The following is a 17,475-nucleotide window of genomic DNA, read 5'->3' as shown; positions in this document are numbered from 1 at the left end:
ACCTATCTAAGTATCCTTAACCACTTGGCTAACTTCAAATTTAATCCTAGATTGCCCCAAAATGCCAAAATCCTAATTTTGACACTTCTTGAACTCTAGATTAATTCATGCCACTTAAAGATCAAATTTATCCTCAAAACTTGGCATGTTTCATTTTTCCTCGAGAGTTCTCTAGATTTCCCAAATTGTGCCAATTGATATTAAAAACGAAATTTCCAATCTTTAGGCACATTTAACTCTTCAAAGGAGTAAATGATAATTTCATTTCATTTTCAAAAGTTCTCAAAACATTGAAAATGCTCCTTGAGTGTCAATTTCCTCAAAATTGATTTAACTACCCTTCTAATCGGAGTTGACACTCTCTAACCCATCTATGGGGTAGAGAAGATGCTCCTAGGAACCCAATACCTATTAGAGCTCATTGGGTTCACTAAATATTCACTAGGGATAACTTCCCTAGCAACCCTCCTAATGACCCTCTTAGGCTTTAAAGCCTTGGCCATTTGGGACTCATCAAGATCAACTCTAGGGGTGACTCCCCTTGTGACCTTGGTGTTGGTCTTCCTAGCCCTAGGTTTTGTTCCATAATCGAATGGAATATTATGATAAGTGGGCTTGACCACTTGAGACTTAGGTTTGTGACCCAAATCTTTCTTGTTCTTGGACATTGGTTTTTGACCCTTAAACCCTAGAGATGACTTCTCCAAGTTCTTAAGAGCCTTTTCCAAAGTATCAAGTCTTGACCTCAAGACTTGATTCTCCTTCTCTAATACCTCAATTTTTAATTTTTCATTTTTCTTTGAGGTATTCCTAGGCATATGTCTAGATGATTTGGGATTTCTATCTAGGTTTCCCTTAACCTTAGATGAGTTAATCCTAGGGTTGGCTTTCCTAGTGTTATCCTTATCTAGACTAACATCTTTGGCACCTAAGCACATATATTGGTTCCTAGAATTATCATGCTTATCATTCTTGACAATTGCAATAAAACTACTAGCATGAGTCTTATTATTATTGCAAGAGTGTGCATTAAATGTTACCTTAGGGTTTACCTTAGCTCCCCCTATCGACGTGCTCGGTCTCTTGTCCTTGTGAGATTGCCTCCCCCTCGGACATTGACTCCGATAATGTCCCCTTCGCTTGCATTGGAAGCACACCACGTGCTCCTTGCCCTTGCGTGTTGGGACTCCGATTTCCTTGATCTTTGTCGCCGGTGGAATCTTTCTAACCCTCTTTGGACACTTACTCTTGTAGTGCCCAAACTTCCTACACTCAAAACACATTATGTGTAATTTGCTTGAAATCACAGTGTTTGAGTTACCTAGGGTTGTGGATGTAGATGAGCTTTCTTCTTCATCCCTTCCGAAGGTAGATGCCTCTTCTTGCTCCGAACTTGAACAAGAGGAACTCTCCTCCTCTTCTTCCTTGGATGTTGAGTAGCCCTCAACTCCCAATTCGCTCCCTCCATGATGTGAGCTACTTGGCTCACTAGGCTTCTCTTCATGGCTTGAAGTGGAGCTCTCCTCATGGTACTTGGCCAAGTTATCCCACAACTCCTTGGCATTGTTGTATTTACCTATCTTACACAAAACATTAGTAGGTAATGAAAATTCAATTGTTTTAGTTACCTCATTGTTGATCGTGGATTGGTGGACTTGTTCCTTCGTCCACTTGTTCTTCTCTAGAGGCTCTCCTTCTTTATCCATTGGAGGAGTAAACCCTTCTTGTACACAAAACCAGTTCCACATATTAGTCCTAAGAAAATACATCATCCTTACCTTCCAATATGCGAAGTTGTCGTTGTAGAAGGGTGGAATGGTGATGTCTTCTCCAAATTGATCCATCTCTAGCTTGTGCTCCCACGGGTGTGAATCCGATGAAGAGCGGCCTCACTCTGATACCACTTGTTAGGATCCTTCGTGCTCGGCTAGAGAGGGGGGTGTGAATAGCCGCCCCAAATCGCTTGTTTCTTCCTACAATTCGTTAGCGCAGCGGAAAAATAAACTAGAAACAAAAGGAAGATATCAAACCTTAACACAGCGATGTACGAGGTTCGGAGATGATGCTCCTACTCCTCGGCGTGTCCGTAAGGTGGACGAACCCAATCAATCCGTCGGTGGATGAGTCCCCGGAAAACAGGCTAATAAAAACTCCTTCTAGGTGGAGAAACCTCGCCACACTTGTTTGCAACAGCAAACAGGAGTACAAGTACAAAGAATAAGCAAGAAATACAATAAGAATACACAAGCACTCTACCAAACTTGCTTTCTCGTCGACTGGAGTCCGGATGAAGCAGCAGCTTCAAAAACCCTAACAGCAGCAGCTGTTCCAGTCGGGGAAGCTCACGCGAAGCTTTCGGAAGGAACTCAACAGAGCTCTTATCGCAGCCCACAAATCTTCAGTAGAAGAGAAGGAAGGAGGAAGGAAGAAGAAGCACCAAAGCCTTGATCTCCTTTTATAACCTGCGAACCTGCACATTGAAGACAGAAGCCAGCGGAGAAGACGGAGCGACCCGTTGTGACTCAACGGTCGAATCGTGGACCGATCGAGCTCCACTGATCGGTCCAGATCTTCGATCGGTGCGGGGACCGATCAGGCCTGGCGATCGGTCCCTAGACCGATCGATTGCTCCACGTAAAGTTGCCCAACTTTCGTTTCTGATCGGTCGTGGACCGATCAGGCCATACCTGATCGGTCCACGGACCGATCCCACCTCTCTGTCGTCTCGATCGGTCGTGGAGACCGATCGACTTATGCCGATCGGTCCCCCCGATCGAAGCTCCAATGCGCTTTCATTTGTTATCGATCGGTCACCGATCGATCGATACACAACGATCGATCAGATCGATCCGAGCAATTTTGCCCAAACCAAGTCTCAAACCTTCCAAACCAATATCCGGTCAACCTTGACCTATTGGTACATCATGCTTAGCATCCGGTCACTCCCTTGACCTGCTAAGACTCCTCACCAAGTGTCCGGTCAATCCCTTTGACCCACTTGGACTTTTCTCTTCGTGTCAAGTATCCGGTCACTCCCTTGACCTACTTGACCTTCTCAACACCAGATGTCCGATCATCCTTGATCCATCTGGATTTTCCCTTGCCCGGCTTCACTCACCAGGACTTTCACCTAGCTTCACTCACTAGGGTTTTCACACTGCCTAACATCCCAGTTAGGACTTTCTCACTGCCTGGCTTCACTCACCAGGACTTTCCAACTGCCTAACATCCCAGTTAGGACTTTCCCACTGCCTGACTTCACTCACCAGGACTTTCCACACTGCCTAACATCCCAGTTAGGACTTTCTCATTCACCAGGACTTTCCAACTGCCTAACATCCCAGTTAGGACTTTCTCACTGCCTGGCTTCACTCACCAGGACTTTCCACACTGCCTAACATCTCAGTTAGGACTTTCCCCGTGCCAAGTCTCCATACTTGGACTTTTCGCGAATCAGGTCAACCAGATCAACCTTGACCTAAGGTTGCACCTACAATCTCCCAAACACCTATTCTTGTCAAACATCAAGAATACAACTCTCTTCTCGTCAAACATCGACATGCAACTCAACTAGGTCAACCTTGACCTAAGGTTGCACCGACAATCTTCCCAAGTCAAACATCAAAATACAACTCGAGTCAAGTCACCTCGAGTCGGGTCAACCAGGTCAACCTTGACCTAAGGTTGCACCAACAACTAGGACCGATCCAGGAGAGTGTGGATCGGTCTGGTGACCGATCCAGTTAAGACTGATCGGTCTGGTGACTGATCAGAGCGTGCCAAATGCTGATTTTTCGACTGTTGACTGAAATTTCAGCTATGGAAGTTGGTAGTTTAGAGTTCTAAAGGTTTGAAACTCTCCAAGACATTGTTGATGCAATGGTCAAGGGGGAGTTGACTTTTAGGGGGAGTTTTACCTATTGGTCAAGGGGAGTTGACCTTTAGGGGGAGTTGTCATGAGTGATATGGGATTATCACTAAATTGACTATTGACATTAGTATCAAAGGGGAAATTAAGGGTTTCAATGAAAGGTATGGGACTTTCATTAGAAAGAAACTCTTGATCTTGATTCACTCTTTTTTATGTGTGTCAAAAAGGGGGAGAATGGAGAATGTCTAGAGAATGTTCAAGGAAGAACATTGGAGTTAGTGGGAGAGTTTGTTGATCACAACGAGTGAAGTTGTGAACACGATAACTTACTCTTCAGGGGGAGAGTTTGTTGATGTGTGCCAATAGGGGGAGAATGAAGGGTTTAAGTTAGACCTTCATTATCTAAGAAGGAGGTTGCCTTCTTAGAAGGAGAATGTAATGTTGTAACTTATGTTTCATTACCTAGTGGCATGAAGAAAGTTGAGGTTATTGGATTAGCCTAACTTAAAGGTATTGTCAAACATCAAAAAGGGGGAGATTGCTGGTGCAATTTCCAGTAGGTCAAGGTTGACCTAGTTGACCAAGCGTAAACCTTGGTCATGGTTTCGATGCTTGACAATACAGAAAGACATGTAGACATGAGCAATGCAGGTGCAGTTGTCCATGCGGAGAGATACTGATCAGGGTCTGATCAGGTTGGATGAAGAAGAGTCAAGTAGGTCAAGGTTGACCGGATACTTGACTAGGAAGTCCTAATTGGGATGTTAGGCAGTTCGGAAAGTCCTGGTGAGTGAAGCCAGGCAGTCGGGAAATCCTGGTGAGTGAAGCCAGGTGAAAATCCTAGTGAGTGAAGCTAGGTGAAAGTGAAAGTCCTGGTGAGTGAAGCCAGGCAGTCGGGAAATCCTGGTGAGTGAAGCCAGGTGAAAATCCTAGTGAGTGAAGCTAGGTGAAAGTGAAAGTCCTGGTGAGTGAAGTCAGGCAGTTCGGAAAGTCCTGGTGAGTGAAGCCAGGCAGTCGGGAAATCCTGGTGAGTGAAGCCAGGTGAAAATCCTAGTGAGTGAAGCTAGGTGAAAGTGAAAGTCCTGGTGAGTGAAGCCAGGCAGTTGGAGAAAGTCCTGGTGAGTGAAGCTAGGCGCTTGGGAAAGACCTGGTGAGTGAAGCCAGGCAGGGGAAAGACCTAGTGAGTGAAGCTAGGCAGTTTGGAAGTCCTGGTAAGTGAAGCCAGGCAAGGGAAATCCAGATGGGGTCAAGGTTGACCAGACATCTGGTGAAAAGTCCAAGCAGGGAGCTTGGCACGGGAAAAGTCCAAGTATGGAGACTTGGCACAGAGAAGACCAAGTTGGAGACTTGGCACGGAAAGTCGGAGAGGGCTCGGTAGCTCATTCTCCGGACTGTGGTCAGAGAGGGCTCGGTAGCTCCTTCTCTGGACCGGACGAAGTCGAAGAGGGCTCGGTAGCTTGTTCTCTGGATCGGACGAAGTCGGAGAGGGCTCGGTAGCTCGTTCTCCGGACTAGGTCAAGAGAGGGCTCGGTAGCTCGTTCTCAGGACCATTTAGGGTTTAAGGCTGGAGCTCTAAACCTGGATCGGTCTGGTGACCAATCCAGCGATACGCCTGAGTATCTGATCGGTCTGGTGACCGATCAGATAACAAACAGAAGGGTTCTGTAAGTCATCTGATCGGTCTGGAGACCGATCAGAGGAGTTGAGCCAACTTTCTGTGAGTGAACTGATCAGTCTGGGGACCGATCAGCAGGGAGTCTGATCGGTCTCCACGATCGATCAGAGACGCAGCCACCTCTCTTACAGAGAGGTGGGATCGGTCCGGGGACCGATCAGACTGGGGCCTGATCGGTCCCAGGACCGATCAGAGGTGCCCTGGACCGATCAAGTTTCAGCCTGATCGGTCCAGAACTATCCGTTGGCTCACAATGGTCTTCTGTCTTCTGCTGTCTTCTGGCTTCTTCTTCGCAGGTGGATGCAGGTATAAAAGAGGCTGAGGGCTTCTACAGAGGTGCTACTTCTTCCTTCTTCTTCCTCCTCTGAACTGAGCTGTGCTCTTGAGCTTTGCTGAGCTCCGAAGCTTCGTGTGATCTTCTTCGACTGAGTTGCTTGTTGGCATTCGTCCGTGAAGTTGGTGCTTCATCCGGGACTTCAGTTGACGAGAAGGCAAGCGAGTACTTGTACATTCATTGTGTATTTTGTTCTTGCTCTTCTTTGTATTTCCATATTGCTGTTGCAAGCTATTGTGGCGAGGTTTCTCCACCCACAAGGAGTATTTATTAGCCGATTCTCCGGGGACTCATCCACCGACGGATTGATAGGGCTCATCCACCTTACGGACACGCCGAGGAATAGGAGTATCACCTCCGAACCTCATTACATCCATCGAGTTTGAGGTTTGTCTTCTTCCTTTTCGTTTCTACGGTTTCATTTCCGCTGTGCTAACCCTAATCGTAGGAAGAAACGCGAAGAATTTGGGGCGGCTATTCACACCCCCCCCCTCTCTAGCCGCGATCGTCGATCCTAACACATAACACGTATGAAAATGCTATATCCTTTAGTTCATTTAACACAAAACAAATACTCATAACATGATGGAAAGCATAATCAAAGCCTCATGCAATTTCTATATCACATATTGAAACATTACTACAACTTAGTATAGGTCTTCGCAAGTGGCTCTGATACCGCTGTAAGGATCTTGAGTGTAAAACAACACAAGTACAAAGGAATAAATAACAAGATCCATTCCAGAAGATCATATGAAGGAAACTGTATACTAGTTGTGATAAGAGTTATACCTTTGTTGTGTAAACATGAACTCCCGACAGCAACTTTGTCCTCGATGGATCTCATTGCGATCAAGTGATCACGCTTCTATGACATCTACATGAACACATTCTGTCCGTCTCATGAACTCACGATTTTGAGAACCAACTTTGTGGTATTAGCCACTTAGAGGGTTCGGCCAAATAGGAAGAAGAAGAAAGAGGACTTGAAGATCAAGAGTCTCTTATGAAAAATGAGCTCAAAAGACTTTTTATATTTTTCAAGGAATACCAAGAGTCTTTGCCTTTTAGTCTTCTTTGAATAATGATACCAATTAATCTCTATTAATCTACATCATTTTCTTAATAGGTTAGATTTAGTATATTAGATTAACCATTAACCCAATAAACTATTAACTCAATAAGTTTAATCATGTTATAATTAGCTCTTGGGCTAATACTAATAGCTGGGTGGTGACAATGCACGTTGCGTAAGGAGCGACAACACAAAGACAAGATACCTAAATAGGAATAAAATTAGAATAAAATATTTTTGAGTTCCTCTCCCCCTTTCTTACAACCCAAATCGAAGGGGTGGGGGGGTAAGAAATTGTACTGATTCATGAGCATACAAGGGTATAGTTACTATCTCTCCCCTTCCCCTCCTTAATTCACTATATCATAAACAATGGTCAAAATTCTTCTTCCCTTTATTTATCCTTCTTTCTCCTTCTCTCACCCTCTTCCAAACAGAGTCAGAGATCAATTTTTTTTTTATTATTATTCTTACTTTTTTTATTGTCACTAGGTATATTTAGATTAGATCGACTAATCCTAGGGTGACTGGTTTAGCTCTATGAAAGTTTTTCATCAATTACCAAGGTAAATCAAGAAACACTGGTAGTAGGAGGCCCATTAGCTCAGTATTGTCAGGTCACCCAACCATTAAAAAAAATTCATCAATTAATTTATTGAAACTGACATTTGATCCTTGAAAAGCTAAAAAGTCACTTTGCTATTGCATCATTACTTTGGAGCTTAAGCTTGGTATGTCTTCCCCCATATCTTAGCCACTGCACTAATGACTAGTAGTCACTCATGATTTATCTCCTTTGTGTTAGTCCAGGGATTGAGACAAAGACACTAGGGGCAAATGAATCATCCTTTTTACCACATTACTCAGGAGCTGGGCTATTCTTACTCATAATTCATCTATTTCTTAATTTCAAATATACATCCTATAATCCTATTACCTTCAGGGATAAATCCAAAAATTAAGATTGAAGGACTTGTACTTAGTACAAAGAGGAAGGGATGGGTAGACGTAGGGGTGTAATTGAGTCAAGCTAAGTCGAATTCTTAAATATTTAAATTTGGCTCATTTATAATCGAGTCGAGCTCGATCTTTATTTAACGAATATATTCATGGTTCACGAGCTCATTCGAGCTTTTATCGGACATAAATGAGCTTAATAAATATAAATTATAAATTTAAATATTCATTAAAAACTAAATTATATATTTAAAGAAAATTATAATATTCTTATTAAAATTTATAATTTTATTTTAATAACTAAATTTAATATATTTATCTATATGTTTCATAAGTATAGTGTAAAATCTATAAATTCAATATCAAAATTATTATTTTTATATTTAAAAGTTGATTCATGAGTTTAACGAACATGTTCACGAACTAACAAGTCGAATATTGTGAAGCTTGAGTTTGGTTTATTTATCTTAATGAGGTTTATTAAACAAGTTTAAACGAACTTTTATCGAATCGAGTTTCGAATAGTTCATGAGCGGCTTGATTTATTTATACCCTTATGTAGACTTTGAGTGTGCAAGACTGAGGTTTAGTGGTTAAGTAAAAAACTTAGTAATAAAAAAATATTTTTATAATTAAATTCTAAGTAGATGGGGAGGCCACAATGGGTCCCATATTAATTATTTTTATAATGAGTAATTAGTTCATTAATGATCCTCCAAATGAGATTTGATTTGTCATTTTGCTTCCATAAAAAATAAAATTAAAATTTTTAAAAAAAATTGCTCCTACATTTAATAATTATATTACTAGTTTATAAATTTATCATAAATTTATATATTTCTCATATTTTATAAAATCTATTTGTCATAAAATTCATAATTAGAAATAAAATAAAATAATTAGTAAAAATAAAATCTCTTATGATTAATAAAATTGACAATTTAGCAATCATCTACAATTTTGTATATAAATATTGAAGCTTCAGACTTTGGCAATGGCGGAGGCCAATAAAAGAAGTGCCTGTGCTCCCTCTCTCTCCCCACTCCATCTTGATCTATGGCGTAGAAGCGATTGCTTGTGAGCTTTGCGTGCTGGACTACTCAACGGGTTCGCGGTTTCCTTGCCCTCGTTCGCCTACTTCTGTGCCGTTGATTGAGGAGAGTGGATTGTGGGAGAGCAACAGGTGAAGCTGGGGAAGGCGGCGGAGCTGCTGGCGATCATTGATTGCATCAATGAGGTCACCGCAGCCATCTCGGCGGCGTCGGCGAGGATGAGCAACCGGGTGGAAACAACGCCGCGGCTCGCCCAGTGGAGGATCGACTCCCTCTTCCCTTTCTCCTATCGCAAGTCCGATCCCTTCAAGATAGGCCTCTGGAACTGGTACCAAAACCCTTATCCTTCCCCTAAACCCCTAGTTTTCGATCCGATCTACAATTTTGTTATTGCTGCGCGATCAGCTAAGACCATTTAGGGGTTCCTTGTGGTTTCTACAGCTTTGCGGTTTGAGTTCTCTGCTTAATATTTGTATATGTTGAATAGATGCTTCCTTAGATCTAGTTTGGAATTGGAATTTCTCTTCTTCTTCTGTTTGACTTTGTTGTACAGGTACCTTGTAGTTGCGAAGCACAAGCAACTTTTTGTAAAGCTATATCCTGAGGGTTCAAGCTTGACAAGGGAGAAACCACCTATTGCTTCATTAACCATCAAAATTGTTTCCCTATCTGAATTGCAAACATGACACCCTGGTCCATGGTCTGGATGAATAGATAGACCTTCAATCTTTAATTTGTATTAAAACCCTGATCTATGTGCAGGGATTTCTGATAAGCTTCTAAAGACCAGTGACGACTGTATATGGGCCGTTGACACCTTGTTTACAGGTAGATTCATCATCGACATTGAGTTCCTTGATCTAAAGATCATCCCTCCATCAGTAAGCATTTCTTCCTCCTTTGTGTGTGCTACTTGTTTATGTGGGGAGGAAAATAGTTGTTTGATCCGAACCTTTACGCGTATAACTATAGAAGTAGGTGGTGAATCAAAGTAGGCCGTTTAAACTCTGAGCTTTCACATTACACAAATGTTTAAACCTAGATCGTAGTCTAATGGTGACATACTAACTAACTAAATTGTTCTGAGTGTTATTGTTCCTCATTTCCTTTTTGATACGTACTTTCATCAAGAAGCACATGCACTTGCACTCTTTGCTTCATTTTTTCCTCCTTTGTGTGTGCTACTGGTTTATGTGGGGAGGAAAATAGATCCTAAGCTTTATGTGTAGAACTATAGAAGTAGGTGGTGAATCAAAGTATGTTGTTTCAACTAGGGTTGTAAACGAGTCAAGCCGAGTAAAACTTTGTGATGTTCAAACTTACCTAACCAAGCCGAGCTTAAAATGAGCCAAGCTGTTGAAATGAATGTTTAAGCTTGGCTTGGTTTCTTTTTTATGAGCTTGAGGTTAGTTCGTTTAGATGTTATCGAGCTCTCAATTCAAGCTTATTTGATTGTTTGAAACTTTTGCATTTTAAGCTTGTTTAGTTGGTTATTGAGCTTGATAATACAAGTTTGTTTGTTTATTTTGAAAGTTTTTTTTATTTATTTAGCATGTTAATAAGAATTTTATTCATGAACATTGTTCATAAACTTTGTTCATAAGGATTGTGCACGAATATTATTCACGAATATTAACGAGCTGAACACACATGTGTTCAAACTTATTCATTTAATTGATCTTGTGTGTATTGAACGAACTTAAACAAACTCTTATCAAGCCAAACACTAAATTTGTTCATGAACGTTCGATTCATTTACAACCCTAGTGTCAATTGAGCTTTCGCATTACACAAATGTTTCAATGTAGATCATAGTCTAATGGTGACATACTAACTAACTTGTTTTGAGTGTTATTGTTCCTCATTTCCTTTCTGATATGAACTTCTTCATACTTTGATTGTTTTCAACATCTTGTCATTTGGAATGAGGGAAAGAAACTGACAGGAAGGCAAGTGTTTAGACCCGGAAATGAACGAATTGCCATCCCTGTTAACAAGGAGATTTCTCTTTTTGGTTTCATCTTGGGTTTAAGGAGCATGTCATCAAATCGTTTCTCTCGATAACTTAATCTGGGAAGCTATATTTCTTTCCCTTTTGCCTAGTTGCTTGAACTGCTACTTAATTCTACTGTTTGGTGAGCCATTTGCCATTTCTTCATTGTGTTTTGTGTGGTTCAGGGTGGTGAGCCTGCCTCCATCTGGACCAGCTACCAGGTTGCGAAGCACACTGAAGCTGTTGCCCTCAACTCACTCGGAAGGATGCTAATGCAGGGCATCCACACTGATATCACAATCAATGTCGCTGACGGTAGCATAGGTGCACACAGAGCTATCCTCGCCACAAGATCCCCCGTTTTCCGCAGCATGTTCTATCACGACCTCAGGGAGAAAGAACTTTCCACTATCAACATCTCTGACATGTCCTTTGATGCTTGCCAAGCATTCCTCAACTACATCTACGGCAACATCCAGGCTGAAGAGTTCATGATCCACCGCATTGCGCTCCTCCAAGCTGCCAACAAGTATGATATCTCTGATCTAAAGGAGGCGTGCCACGAGAGCCTGGTAGAAGACATTGATACTGGGAATGTCCTTGAGAGGTTCCAAGTTGCCCATCTCCACCAATTGCCCAAGCTAAAGAGCAGCTGCATCCGATACCTGGTGAATTTCGGCAAAATCTATGAGATCCTCAAAGATTTCAATGAATTTATGCAGAGCGCTGACAGAGAACTGATTGCGGAACTGTTTCAGGAGCTTCTTGCTGTCTGGAAGGGTCTGTGAATTGCTGAAACCTTTGGTGAGTGAAGCCAAAATGGTTCTCAATGGTGTGATTAGTATGCGTGAGTGATTCTTTTTATTTGGATCTCATTGTATTGTGTACAAAAGGGGTTGCTGAAAATGCTGTATAGAAATTTACTATGATGAACTGTATAGATTCCTTGTATAAAAAAAAAACAGATGTATATTTTGATTTGAGCAAGTAAAATGAGCAAAAACTATCATATGAGCATTTCTCTTTCATTTCTTTTAATCAAAAGTGTTCCATCCTAGTAGTCTCCTTTACAAAATGTCACAGCTGATCTCGAATATACTATTCAATATTATTATCTCCATAAACCGATCGATGAGTTATATGAACATGATAAATTCGCGTTATAACAATTATGATTTCATAGTTATTATTATAATTATAAAATCTACAGTTTCATATATGTTACAATATGAATATTATTAAATAAAATAAATCTATATTGTAATAATTATAAAATTATAACTGTTATATTGTGAATATTAGGTGAATAGATTTATAATTAAAATCGATATGTCAAACAATTGAAGCTATAGATAATATATTTTTATATAATATTAAAAATATTTTCACAGCGATATAGATAATATACGTCAAACAATTTGAACAGTCGATTATTAAAAAAAATATTTTTTTTATATATTTTATAAATCTATTTGATCAATTAGTGAATTTTATATATATATATATATATATATATATATATATATATATATATATATATATATATATATATATATATATATATATTATTCACAGCTGACTCGAGCGGAGTTGCTTGCGCAGAAACTTTCGGTCACCCAAATTATACCCTGTATGTTAAAGGCTCCGAACGTGGGCTCCACTTTAACCCATGAGAAAAGTCCTCAGGGTACCTTAAATGCCAGCGTGCACGAAGCGGTTTCGCGGATTCATTACTTCGGAAGCCACGCGAACGCGAAGCGTCTCCTCCGCCGCTTTCTCTCTTGCGATCGCCGAGGAAGCACCCAAAGCCACTGCGGCCGCCGTCTCCTCCTCCGTTTCCGATCTATTCGAGTTGCTTTCTGAGTTCCTTTCTTCCTCGATCTCGATCTCGATCTCGTAGCTGGGTGGTTGAGGATCGGAGGGAGGATGTCGTACGCTTACCTCTTCAAGTACATCATCATCGGTGACACAGGTAATTTCTTCCCGCTCCTCCCTAGTGTTTGCAAATTTGTCACCGTGGTAAGATCCGTTCGTGCTATGGATTTGTTTGGTGTTTTGATTCTCGTTCTTCGACTTCCCGTTGTCTGCGACCACAATTGTGCTCATCTGAAGCATGTCTCTTCATTGCTGGAAAGGAATTGCGCTCTGTTTACGGATTTTTATTCGGATCTAGTGATTGGCTTGCAATTTTCCGTTCTGCTATGTTCTATTAGTCAATTCTTTTTTTTCTTTTTTTTTTTTTGGTGTGTCTTTCATGCATTCTTGCGTTTTCAGCATTGAAAATCCTCTTATAGATCCATCATGTTAGTCTTTTTCTTTCTGAGTACAATTTACTTGAGGTGACTTTGATCTTTGTTAGGTTGTCTTTTTCTTCTTCGGATTGACTAACTTCTAAAATAATTGTTTTTTTTCCACTGTCTAGTTGTATGTGGATACTGTGAAAGATAACCATACTAGTGTTGAATATAACTCCGAAAGAAGGTTGTTTTTACTGGTTTTTCTCTTTACAGGAGTGGGGAAATCATGCCTTCTTTTGCAGTTCACTGACAAGCGCTTCCAACCAGTGCATGATCTGACAATTGGTGTGGAATTTGGGGCTAGAATGATCAATATAGACAACAAGCCCATTAAGTTGCAGATATGGGACACAGTTGGTTTCTACTTCTCCCTGTATTTATTTCTCATTATCATCTATGCAGATATATCTATATAAATGCTTGAAAAGGAAAATATGTCTTCTCTTCTTTTTTGAACATTTCACACATTTTGCTTGATATTTGTATCTGCCTTCAGTGATTTTGTTGTAAGAATCTCTAAGATGCAAGTGCAACTATGTTCCTTGAATCCTTGCAAAACTTAATGACGAGCTGACGAGCCTTGAACCCCACCATCAGCGCCTGATATTTTACAAACATTATACATGTAAATATCTAGATTGGTCTCTTTCTTAACGGCTCAGGCTTTTTGGATAATTGGTGAGCCTATCTCAGTCTTATCCTAGTATCAGAGCATGAGATCCTGTGGTTGAATCCTACCAATGCCATTAATATATATAGTCAAGTTGATTCTGTTTATGTAGCAAGCTTGGGCCAGCCTCTTCTTATCAGCTACACATGAGGGAGGGTGTTTAGTGATCCCTTTCCTAATAACTTTGACTTTTATTTTATTTGTCAGTCAGTCAAGTTCCATACGATATTTACTTTTTCGGAAGAATGTCTATTTTTGTGGTCTGTTGTTTTTTCTCCTGGATGATTCTGTTTTTATTTCAATTAATAAATCACTTAGTATCTACTTCCAGTGACTAAATCTTTACAAGAATAGATGTTAAATTGCTTGTTTGTCTATGCTGGCGCATGTTACATCATAAATGACAAAATAAACCATAGTTTAGCCTGTTGGAAGGCATGCCCACTGGCTTGCTGGATGAAAACCTATTAGGAAATCTTCAGCTGATGAAGAGAGCTAATCTGGTGCCACTTGAAGCAGCAATAGTGAAGTGACTTGACAATGCAAAAAGAAGGCAAGTTGGAATAAATATGATAGTACTCTTTGGCACTCCCATACACTGAAAATTTGAAATTAGGTTTATTTACTACCTGTTTATTTTCCCTGTATGTGCCTCTTTGAATTGTCCTGCTTCTACCTCTTTTATGTGCTTCCTTGTGGCAGTAGGAACATACACCATATAACTTATCTAGGGGTCTTAACATTTTCATATTTAACTTAAAAATGCTACTACTGTCAGTCGTAGATCTAACTACACTGGTGATATTTATTTATTCATTTGCATGACATACACAGTTATATTTTCTGTTGAGTTGTATTTGCCGATTTACTTTGGTTAATTTTTCAAACATTGCAGGCTGGTCAAGAATCTTTTAGATCAATTACAAGATCTTATTATAGGGGTGCTGCAGGTGCCCTGCTTGTATATGATATCACCAGGTATCAATTCGAGGTGCATTATCTTTTGATTTAAAGGACATTTTAGGTGCTTATGTTTTGTACCTTTCTACTAATTGTCAGGAGGGAGACATTCAATCATCTTGCTAGCTGGTTAGAAGATGCAAGGCAACATGCCAATGCTAATATGACGATTATGCTGATTGGCAATAAGTGTGATTTGGCTCACAGAAGAGCTGTGAGCACCGAGGAAGGTGAACAGTTTGCCAAGGAGCACGGTTTAATCTTCATGGAGGCATCTGCCAAAACAGCACAGAATGTTGAGGAGGTGAAACAGCATTTTTAATTTTCCTTCAAATCATCTTACCCTTTCTTCTACTAACTTTTGGATACAAATTCACTCTATGAAATTCCTTGCATCTTAGGCTTTTATTAAAACTGCTGCAACGATATACAAGAAAATTCAGGATGGTGTCTTCGATGTTTCAAATGAGGTAAGATGTGAACATACTACCACTAGCATAGAAAATTGAAGCCACACAAAGCTCTTCACCCTTTTTTTTTTTTGAGAAAATACTTATTCACATTGGTGGTGTTATTTTATCCTCTTTCATGGCCCAAAATTTCAAATTGTTTGATTTTGCATCTGTTGAGATGTCTGAAAAACTGAAGCAATGGAATTCTATTTAACATATCTCACATGACATCGTGTGCGGTTTGTTGGTACTTATGCATACATGATAAATGTTATTTAGCCATTTCGAACATAGCTTTAGAAATATAACTGCTCTACCTACATATTCTGTATTCTGCTCATTCAATAAAGTATACAACCTAGTGACATCCAACATCCTTCCCATATCCACTTAGTTTATTGTTTTTTATTAAACGATAGAATTCAAAATTTTTTAGGAAAAAAAAAAGGATCCCCTTATTATCCTACTTGTCAAAAGGGTGTTTCTTTTCGAAAAAATATCAAAATATTGCCCTAGCATATGCTTATCCCAAAAATACTCTGATTCCAGCATTGTTGTAGCAGTTATGCTGTGGCTGCTACAACATATAGTACCTACAATATTTCTGGTACAATGTATTTAAGCAAACCGGCTCAACTTAATCAAAATTACTTTATATCAAAATTCTTTATCAATTTAGCTAAAATTACTTTCAACTTAGTCAAAATTGGATCAATACTGTTGTAGCAGTTGTGGACAATAGCTGTTACAATTATAGCAACGTCCTAGCTACTACAACTTGTAGCAATTAGACAGCCGTTACAATAAATTTGAAGTGATTTTAATCAGTTTGGGCAATTTTGACCATGTTAGTAAAGAGTATTTTAATGTAAAAGTGTTACATGTGTAATGATTTCGATCGAGTTGAATTAAAAAGAAAATATAACCAGCCGATTTTCTTGAACACTTGGTAGCAATTACATCATAGCTACTACAATAGTGTTATAATAGGGGTATTTTCAGGATGAAAAATATATTAGGGTGTGACAAAGTCAAAAAGTATAATAAGGGGCCTTTGTCTAAGTTCAAGTTTTGTTAGCTATGCTTCAACATCTTGTTTCAGACTAAAGAACCATGGAATTCGTATTAGATTCACTGAAATATTTCAATCTTTAACCATAAAAAATTGGAGCTAGAACCCTGAAAAGGAATTCCTATAACAATTTTTTATTAGCTTTGCTTCAACATCTTTTGGTATTCAATCTGTCTCTTGCGATAAATATGATGTATCCTAAATTGTTTGTTGTTGCAGTCATATGGAATCAAAGTTGGATACGGAGGGGTTCCTGGTCCATCAGGTGGGAGGGATGTCTCATCTTCTCAAGCTGGTGGTTGCTGCAGCTGAGGTTCCCTTCTCATCCATCCTGAACAGGGATGGGATATCTTGTATGTTAAAACTATCCCTTATCTCAGCAATAATCTCTAGACCTTGTTCCCTTTTTCTTGTGTGCATAAGTTGCATGGATTTGAATTGTTCTAATATTTGGATTCTTTTTTAAAAAATATATATTTATGTATCTTCCTGTGTGCTTCACTGGTGTGGTTGTTTCCTGGCATTTGATTTCTTTTCTAGTATTTGGAGATTTAAGCTGCATAGGTTTGGCCAGTAGGAACACAATGTTGTCCATGTGACTCTCACCTTTTCCTTTCGACTTACAAAAATTCTTGGCGAGTAGGAACACAATGTTGCCCCTCTCAGATTCGGCTTTTTAGCCGCTTTCGCTTCATAATTTTCTAGACCTGATTTCCTTTTCTAGTGTGCATAAGTTGCTTGGATTTGAATTTTTCTAGTATTTGAATTCTTTTTTAAATTTTAATTTATGTATCTTCATGTGTGCTTCACTGGTGTGGTGTTTCTTAGCATTTGATTTCTCTTCTATTAGTCGGAGCTTAGAGTCATTGCTATTTAAGCTGCATAGATTTGGACAGTAGGATCACAATGTTGTCCATATGTACAATGGCATAGGAACACAATGTTGCCGCCTAGTTTTCCATATCTATACCACCTTGCAATAATTTTGATCAAAATTACTAAAGCGAATCATATTAGTATCAAAAGTAATAACTGGAGAAATAAATCAACATCTGTCAAATTCAACT

The 17,475-nt window shown here is 39.6% G+C and overlaps 1 protein-coding gene and 1 pseudogene across 1 annotated transcript; both read left to right on the top strand.

Moving 5' to 3' along the window:
* The first annotated feature begins 9,068 nt into the window (after window positions 1–9,068).
* LOC122021215 lies at window positions 9,069–11,974 on the top strand (annotated as a pseudogene).
* A 693-nt stretch (window positions 11,975–12,667) lies between these two features.
* On the top strand, window positions 12,668–16,892 carry LOC122021179 (ras-related protein RABB1c). Its single transcript, XM_042579258.1, has 6 exons — window positions 12,668–12,929; window positions 13,468–13,607; window positions 14,820–14,902; window positions 14,984–15,188; window positions 15,286–15,354; window positions 16,628–16,892. Exons 1-6 carry the CDS (start codon window positions 12,884–12,886, stop codon window positions 16,718–16,720), a joined length of 636 nt encoding a protein of 211 aa, XP_042435192.1. The 5' UTR covers window positions 12,668–12,883; the 3' UTR covers window positions 16,721–16,892.
* Window positions 16,893–17,475: the final 583 nt, after the last annotated feature.

Source organism: Zingiber officinale, chromosome 9A (assembly GCF_018446385.1).
Source record: "Zingiber officinale cultivar Zhangliang chromosome 9A, Zo_v1.1, whole genome shotgun sequence".
In the NCBI taxonomy this organism is placed as follows: domain Eukaryota; kingdom Viridiplantae; phylum Streptophyta; class Magnoliopsida; order Zingiberales; family Zingiberaceae; genus Zingiber; species Zingiber officinale.
This window is presented reverse-complemented; position numbering and strand designations above follow the sequence as displayed.